General features: G+C 45.0%; 3 protein-coding genes across 3 annotated transcripts; 1 reads left to right on the top strand and 2 right to left on the bottom strand.

Annotated features, from left to right (window-relative positions):
• Nucleotides 1-1,399: 1,399 nt before the first annotated feature.
• Nucleotides 1,400-2,368, top strand: LACBIDRAFT_322481 (uncharacterized protein; the record flags this gene model as incomplete). Its single annotated transcript, XM_001875965.1, has 5 exons — nt 1,400-1,411; nt 1,471-1,630; nt 1,736-1,741; nt 1,777-1,906; nt 1,963-2,368. 5 exons carry the CDS (start codon nt 1,400-1,402, stop codon nt 2,366-2,368), a joined length of 714 nt encoding a protein of 237 aa, XP_001876000.1.
• A 4,081-nt stretch (nt 2,369-6,449) lies between these two features.
• Nucleotides 6,450-7,181, bottom strand: LACBIDRAFT_308491 (uncharacterized protein; the record flags this gene model as incomplete). Its single annotated transcript, XM_001875525.1, has 3 exons — nt 6,450-6,496; nt 6,553-6,980; nt 7,027-7,181. 3 exons carry the CDS (start codon nt 7,179-7,181, stop codon nt 6,450-6,452), a joined length of 630 nt encoding a protein of 209 aa, XP_001875560.1.
• A 383-nt stretch (nt 7,182-7,564) lies between these two features.
• Nucleotides 7,565-8,900, bottom strand: LACBIDRAFT_322480 (uncharacterized protein; the record flags this gene model as incomplete). Its single annotated transcript, XM_001875524.1, has 6 exons — nt 7,565-7,651; nt 7,753-8,003; nt 8,062-8,121; nt 8,398-8,426; nt 8,586-8,805; nt 8,855-8,900. 6 exons carry the CDS (start codon nt 8,898-8,900, stop codon nt 7,565-7,567), a joined length of 693 nt encoding a protein of 230 aa, XP_001875559.1.
• Nucleotides 8,901-9,035: the final 135 nt, after the last annotated feature.

Raw genomic sequence — 9,035 nt, 5'->3', positions numbered from 1 at the left:
CCAATGGATTCCAAGGAAAACAGTTGGCTGGAGCCTCAGCCATTGGAAATTCCATGGAATCTGACAGCATTTGGTGGAAATGGTCAGAATCTGGGAGCCTCCCAGAACAGTTTCCATTGGAATTCCAAAGAAATGCAGTGATTGCAGCTGTTATTATAATACAAAAAATAATGTCCTGAGCAAGGATTGAACAAGAGCCTCCACAAACATCACATGACTCAGAACAGCATTCTTACCACTGAGCCATGGAGCCAGTGTAAGGTGCAAAACCATTATTGCATACAAATGATCCTTGCTTGCACCTTCCCAAACAAGCCTTGGCAAACGAGGTCTTCATTGTCTCCCTGTAATTCCTGCCAAGCTTGGGTGGTTTTTTAAGGTAGGGGAAAAAAAAGTTGGCTGGGGGAGGAGGACTGAGCTTGGCAGGACTCAAACCAGCTCTGAGGGCTGAATTAGGATTGACCAGGACTGGGAGTGTTTTTTACTTGGATGGTGCTCATTGCTGGTATTGATGTTGGGGAACATTTTCAGGGTCCAGGGTGCATTTCCTAATATAGTAATCTGTCCCAAAATAGCAGAAAAATTTGGAGGACAGTGCTGATTGTGGGTAACATTTTCAGGGACTAGCGTCCATTTCCACATATGGTAATCTAACCAAAAATGGCCAGAAAATCACCAAAACATTCAAATAGTTCTCACTGTTGTTTATAATATTAGGATCCATTGTTCAGAATCTAGAGAAATGTCCAGATAAGGAAATTCTGATGGAAAAATAGCAAAGAAAATCAGACAAAAACCAGAAAAATTATAAATTCTGTCAGGCACTATCTTCAGGGTCTACTTTAGGGTCCATCCCAAAAAGGAAATCTCATATGGTTTGACCCAAAAGTGAAGAAAAATGATTCAGGTCCATGTAAGGGGATGTTGAGATGTTAGTCACATGACCAGTTACCACAAATGGTCAAAATGAAAGTCGTAGCCCTACACTGTAGCTTCCTGAATGTGTTTGAATTATGTTCTGAAGTGTTCCTGTTGTGGAGATATGAAGTAAAAAAAATCAAAAGAGTCGCATTTTTTTGTTGTTTTTTTTTGCATTTTTCTCCATGAAAACAAAACCAGACCCTGCAGGAATTGGGGAAGGACTGGAAAGTACAGCCCCATCCAACTTTTCCCCCCCCTACTTATAGCTCATTGTTCCCCCTTCTTTCCCTCACCCTTCTCATCATCCACCACTACTACAACAATGACTCGCAGTATTGATGGCTCTGGGGTTTATTCTCTGGCCACTTGCAGATTAACTCACATCTGTGAAGTGAATTTTCTTAGTTGAAAAAGGGAACTTATTGGCTGGGCGAGGGTGAGATTTTTTGAATGCCAGTGAGTATTTTTGCCTGCATATATGCATCACTTTGTAAGTTCTGATGTTTTGGTGTTCATTTATCTAGGTTTGCATATTGTTCTGATGCACAGGCTGCTGAGGCCAGTCATGCACATCATGGATTTGCCTCAAACACCCTGTCAGCCCCCAACAGTCGGCAGTCAAGTCGAAATGTCTACATCACTGGTATCATGCTCAACAGGCCATGCTTTGCTTTCTCACAGCTCATCAACTTAGGAGGTGGATGGAAGGGTTGATCAGATGTGAATCAGGGATTTGGAGGGGTTTTTTTTTTGTCTGTGAGTGATGTATAAGGTGCATCTGCGATCATTCTTGTTCTGACTTTCCACTTTCCAGCACATGGTGTGCTAATCAAGCTATCCCTTTCAAAATGACAGATTTGGGCAGCTACAGCATTCTGGCAAAACATCATGAGGTGACTGACATAATCTATATTTTGTCTTTCACACTGTCAAGCTTACTGCCAGAGCTGATGCAGTCATTGACAGATGCTACGTGTGGCCTCAGGTAAGATCCCACAACACTAGTAGCTTTGTTTAACAATGTTGCAGAAGGATCAATAGCCCAAAAACAACCAACATCAGTCCTCCAGCTCCCAATGCTCCAGGTCCTGACCCCCTCACCTTGATTGCCCCCTTTGTAATCAAAGCCTTAGTTGCAGTCTACCCCTCTCTCCTCACCATCGCAGTTGAGGCAGCCCTGGCTATATGCGCAGCCATGGGTGCAATTCCTCACACACCACCATCAACAACCTATCTCCTCACCAATGCCCATCCAGCAAGGATGTCAGCCATCATTGCCATGATCATCCTGCTGCGCCTCCTCAGAAAACACATACTGGCGTGTCTGAAGGGAGGTGACTTCATCACAGGTCGAGTCCAGATGGCAATGCTGATCGTTCACCACACCTGCTTCCACTCCTCTCTTCCCTTCAACTCAACACTATGTCTTTTTCGGACTTTGTCTTAGGTACTACAAGAAATACATTATTTATTTTGCCTGTATTTCATATGAAGTGTTTGGTATTCTAGGATAAGAATTGAGCATCTAGCTAAGATTATGTGGAAAGGGTTCAACCAACCTTGGCCATGGAAGGGGGGCTAACCTTTCATGGCCTATTGGCACCTCTCATTGGAACATTGGAAGGTGAACTTTTGCTGATGCTCCCCAGTTCTATTACTTGCACCTATGCAATAAGTACAAAACACATCAACCACCATTCTGATCAGCTTACTCATTATCTTACTCATTACGATTTTTGCTCCTTGCTCTCACTTAACATTGCCACATCAAAAGAATTACTTGTTTAAAATACTCATATCATTGATGTCATCAACATGTCATGTCTATATCTACATCCATCGGAGTCTCAGAGTCCCAGAATCTGAGTCTGTTGGAGGAAGGGTGCATTATTTGCATCTGGAAGGGCTTCCCCCTTGTCCAAGATAGCTTTTGCTGAGTGATAGTCCAGTCCACCTTTGGACTATTTGAAGGCTGTCTCGTAGTGGTTAAATTTCGGATAAGGTGACACCTCCACCACCACCTGTTTGGCCTCCTGTATGACATCCTCCTTTTCAACCTGTCAGAACATGTAATTATAAGAAGAGAAAAGAAATAGCACCTTGGAATGAAAGTCAGGTTGGCCATTGCTTAAGATTTTCTTTTCCATTATTCATAGGCCACTCTCACCCTTGGCTCTCCAGATGATTAACAGTCTTTTCCGCTGGGTCTTCATTTGCCATCTCTCTCAAATTTCTCTCTGAGTCTATTAAAACTTGAACTTCAGGTGATTCAGTTCTAGGGAGAAAGTTAACTAGCTGGGAAGGTGTGATGGAAGGAGAACTTATATGAATGGCAAGTAATCCAAGAGACTTGCTCCTGCAACATCTTGCTGAAGAGCTTGCTGGAGCCTAGCAACAACACCTCTTGTTAAAAGATCCTCCATGACATACTTGGGTAAACTCCACCTCCACAGTGTTTCCAGAGCAGCCTCAGCATCCCCATACTGGTCTGCATCACGAGCTCTTTACACTCCCCCACCTATTCCTACTGGACTCCTACTGGAATCCCGGACTCCTACTGGATTCTACTAGGACTCCAGCCAATTTCATATTGCCTGAACACCATACAAATTTTGCATCTCAGTCCTACTGGAGTCCTAGTAGATTCCTACTGGAATGATCCCAAATCACAAGGAATTAAGGATTCCTAAGGAATGGGTATAGTGGAGTCCAGTACAAGGAGTCCACTAGGAGTCCACTAGGAATCCATTAGGAATTTCCGAGTACCAGGAGTCCAGTAAGACCACAGTTTGTCACTGTTATTGTTATTAATATAATGTAAAAATAAAAGTGCAACATCGGAAATTGAACACTTGACCTTAGGATCAAGGTGCCACAATTAAGGGAAGCGCTCAAACACCTGGACCATGACGGCTTTACTATAGGTATGTACTTTAACCTACACATACCTACAGATCGGCCGCTTTCCCAGAACGAACATTGGCAAATTCCGTTCGTGGAAATTCTGCACAAACCCTTGACCCACTCTTCCTCGCAACCACCACCATCGACAACACATCGACAACCACCGCACACCACCCACTGCTTCCACCACCCATCGACACACACCACGCCCGCCAACGCACACTCCGCAAAGCCACGACGACCCCCGAGCAGCCGCAAAGATGCGAAGGAACAAGAACAACACCCACCCAACAACGCCAAATGCCAGCACACACGAATGGACAGAGGCGCCGACGGCAAGCTCAGGTGACCTCACTACCCTCTCCCCCCTTTATTTCTCACATAAACTAGGTGCCACGTCACCGACGTGGCACTAGACGACGAACGATGAACCGAAATTCGTCGTTCGTCATCATTTTTTTTTCTGCTAGACCATGAAACACCCTCCGCCCACAAAAAACACCCACCGCCCACAAAGAACACCCACCAGCCCACAAACGACGACCGCCACCCCATGAAAAATGCGCAGAGCCCACAATGACAACCAGCACCACCTACGAAAAACACCCAGCACCCATAAACAACTGCCGCCGCCCACGACAAATACCCAGCACCCACAAACGACGACCGCCACCACCTATGAAAAATGCGCAGAGCCCACAATGACAACCACCACCACCTACGAAAAACACCCAGCACCCATAAACAACTGCCGCCGCCCACGACAAATACCCAGCACCCACAAACGACGACCGCCACCACCTATGAAAAATGCCCAGAGCCCACAGATGACAACTGCCACCACCTACGAAAAACACCCAGCGCCCATAAACAACTGCCGCCGCCCACGAAAAATACCCAGCACCCACAAACGACGACCGCCACCGCCTATGAAAAATGCCCAGAGCCCACAGACGACGACTGCCGCCACCTACGAAAAACACCCAGCGCCCATAAACAACTGCCACCGCCCATGACAAACACCCAGCGCCCCCAAATGACGACCGCCACCGCATACGAAAAATGCCCAGAGCCCACAGACGACGACTGCTGCCGCCTACGAAAAACACCCAGCGCCCATAAACGACAGCCGCCGCTCACGACAAATACCCAGCACCCACAAATGACGACCGCCACCGCATACGAAAAACGCCCAGAGCCCACAGACGACGACTGCTGCCGCCTACGAAAAACACCCAGCACCCACAAACGACAGCCGCCGCCCACGAAAAACATCCAGCGCCCCCAAACAATGACCACCGCCCACGAAAAGCAGCCCACCCATGCCCACGGATGACAAGCACTCCCTCGTGATGAGCTCCTTTCACTCCCTCCCCCTCAAACCCTCCCTGTCTACTCTCTGTCCTCCCCCCCCTCCCTCTCCCTCCATCACTCCCACCTCCCTTCCCTCCCTTCCCCTCCCTCTCCCTCCCCCTCCATCACTCCACCTCCCTTCCATCACTCCCACCTCCCTTCCCCTCCGTCTCCCTCACCCTGTCTCCCCCTCCCTTCTCCTCCCTTCCCTTCTCTCACCCTCCCTTCCCCTGCCTTCCCCCTCCCTCACTCTCCCCCCCCCTCATCATTTCCCACCACTTCCTCCCTCCCCCACCCTGACCACATTAGATTATTAAATATTTTTGTATATATTTGTGTATATAGTCATCAATATAATATCTATGTTTAAATGGAAGTTTGGTATGGAATTTTGAGGTGTTAAAAGGTCTGACTGACTTAATCAAAAATTGATAGAATGCATGATACTCCAGTAGGAGTCCAGTAGGAATCCAACTGAAGGTTTGGATTTTTTTTGTCTAAGTTCAGTTGGAGTCCAGTTGGAGTCCAATAGGTGGAAATTGCCTTTTTTGGAAGAATTGTTGAAATCCAGTGGGAATCCTACTGGAGTCCTGGAATCCAGTAGGAATCTTACTGGAGTCCTGGAGTCCAGTAGGAATAGGTGGGGGAGTGATAAGTACTGTGCATCACCAGGGTTATAATAATCATCATTGTCATTGTCACCATCACTCAGCACACCATCAGGCTCATCAGATACAATGACCATGTCCTGATCTGAGGTGCAGAGTTCTTTATACTTTTATGGGTACATTTTGAATTCCTAGGCCTCCCAGGTCCATCTCAATGCCTCTAGAAAACAAAATTCAAATACTATAAATATACCATATGTTGTAGAAACCAAGATCAATGTACCTTAGCAGGATGACCACCATTGCGATCAACAGTTGGTTCCAAAATCTGATTCAGAACGAGTTCATGGAACTGATCAGAGCCAACCGTTGTTTTATAATTAGGGACAGCGAGGTCAGTTTTTACAGCTAATATGGTCTGAAGAATGGAATCAGTGCTTTTTAAAGGAAAATAAAAATTGTTGACACACAAGTGATGTTGATGGTGCTATCCAGCTCTGAGGTAACTTTGCACAAATGATGGTAAATGCTTTGAGAGGGCAGCCATGAAATAAACATTGACTGTTGGACTCTTCTCTGCAGAAAACATTTTGTTAGAGATGAATTTTGAGTTGCTGAGATATCTTACTGATATTGTGAGGGTGTATTAGGCCATGTGAAGCATTACTTCTCAAAAAAAAATTCCAGATCTTTTAAATCATGGGGCTGGCCTATATAAAAGTGAAACAATCAAGTTTTGACATGGCATTTGAAAATAATAGCTCACCAATGGTGTGGCTTTGATCTAGAAGGCCCTCCTCCAAATACTTGAGGTATAGGTATTTAGGAACCTGCACACTGCAACACCGGAAGACATCAACAAATGAATGTAAATATTTCTGATTAGAGTCCTCATTGAACTCAAATATGTTTTCCTGGACTACACCACAGCTTGCTGCCATTGGCTTGTAGTATTCTTCTTGGACAAACTGGTCAAGGTAATCTGGAATGCCTTTCAAAAGGTCAGAAAACCTTGTCTCATCTTCACAAATATGAATCACTGGAGTCACAGGGTGTACACCGAGATTGTAGCAGACATCATTTGTGAGATGGCACCTGAGTCTGGTGAAGGCCGCACCTGAGTTGATGCAGATCTCTCTGATCATCGGACCCAGGGGTGGTGGTGCTGGTGCTGGTGCTGGCATCACCTCCATCCTGAAATATATTAAGTGTTCAATTCAAATTAGAAGATTTTGCATACTGGTTTATGTCCTTCAGCTCGTCCTGGTACTGTTCATGTTCTTTTATCATGTTGTTTCTCCAGCTTTTGAGTGCTTTTTCAGCAAGCTCTTGCTCAACAATCCAATCTGGACCACCTTTAAATTTCCAAAACAACAGATACCATGACTTGACCATAGTGTTTGAAAGTCCGGTCTGGTCCGGTCTTTTGATGCCCAGGGGCTTTAACCGTGACCGTAACCGGTCTACCCTTTTCCCAGAAGTCAAAAAGACCGGACTGGACTGCAAAAGACCGTGGTCTGCGGTCTTTAGACTGGTTTCAGTCTGCACCAGTTTTAACCAGTCTATGACCGGTCTTGAGGCTAATATTTTAAACTTATGAATCAGTAAATTTATTAACATGTCTACTGGCTTTAAAACGAGCCCAAGAACGTTAAATTCAGTTAGGAATTGGTGTTTCTATAAAATAAATCTGGTACATCTACTATTTCAAAAATATTTTACAATTTAATTCATATCTCTCTCGATTCTTTACCAAATTTTATGTTCATGGGTGGGTTTTAAAGGGTATTTAAGGGGCTACAAAAGACCGGTTCACGAAGACCATAACCACAGGTCCGGTCTTTTGCGGTCTTGGTCCAGTCTGGCTACAGTTTTTTTCCAGTCATGAGACCGGACTTCTAAACACTACTTGACCAGGAAACTTCAATGAGTGTATATTTGCTGACAAGATTGAAGCTATTCATACCTCAGTCCCAACTTCAAAGTCCTCCTGGGTCCAGGGCCTGTTCCTGCTCTTGACATGCATGCGGGCAAGGCCACAAAAGTCACAGAGGACAAAAACAGACTCCTGGGACACAAATGCTGCCAGAATGCGGATTGTCTGGGGGTAGGTTTCTGATGAGTTCTTGACAATTAATCTGTCGGGAATGAGAAAAGTTCTCATTTTCAAGGCCTTTTCCTTGTCTTTGTTTGGACCTGGGTGATGACCATTGCATGCTACATGTCACATTTCAATTGCTCAGTTTCATGGATTGGGGAAGAAAACAAAACTTACATGTCCACATGCCGTAACCATATGGTTTTCGATTAATCAAAACCCTTTTCAATAGAATCACTGATTAATCAAACAGCTCGTTTAATCAAAGATATAGATTTGATATAGACTACCGACTTGACAAAAATAACATCATTATTCTGTATCTACCAATCTTGATATCTGATTCAAATTCATTCAATCATGATTTAAAGGCAATTCAGACAAAGTAGACACTGAATCAAGATAAAAGATCAATATATCTTGATTCAAATTAGTGAGATTAAAAGATTTAAACATGATTCAATCCTGGGGAGAGGGGATTAGCGATGCCCATAGCTCTCATGTATTACTTACACAGAGGGGGTGTAGTTGATTGCCCTTCACTGCAGGTTTTGTCAGCAATCAAGATGGGGTTATGAGAGAATTTGTACAGGAGAAAATCTTCCAGCCCTCGTCTGTCCATCTGGCGATCTTGCTGGATAAGATCTGAAAGAATTTGCCCATCTTGAAGCACTCAATTTGCATATCCAGCTGCGTTTAACTTCGCTTGTGCAATTTGTTTCATCTGCGAGAACATGGCCGACTTCTTGCTTGTGTATGCTGCATGACCTTGGCTGGGACTTGACTTTGAAAGCTGAGCCCATACATGGCTCATCTTATCAAAGCTCCGAATGCAGCACATAAACTCAGCTTGCTTTCTCTCCCATTCCTCTTGCCAGCACTGCATCTCGGCCTCAGCCCGGGACCATTGCACACGATCTCCTACCAAATCTGGTCTTAGCTGGGTACGGAGATGATAGCGGATGCTCACCTTCTTCTGCCCAGGCCTTCAGATCCTTCTCAGATAGCTTTCCCATGGTTCCAAGCAACCAAATCCATTCATCGTCCTGGGGAGCTAGTGAGTGGTATCTCAAAGGATTCTCTTTCATTGATACGAAAGAACTCACTAGGCGCCGCCTTTCCTACTGCCAAAACATGGGAAACACTGGTGT

The sequence above is a fragment of the Laccaria bicolor genome, genomic scaffold (assembly GCF_000143565.1).
Source record: "Laccaria bicolor S238N-H82 LACBIscaffold_3 genomic scaffold, whole genome shotgun sequence".
Lineage (NCBI taxonomy): Eukaryota > Fungi > Basidiomycota > Agaricomycetes > Agaricales > Hydnangiaceae > Laccaria > Laccaria bicolor.
Note: the sequence above shows the minus strand (reverse complement) of the source record. Positions and strands in the feature narration are given on the sequence as shown.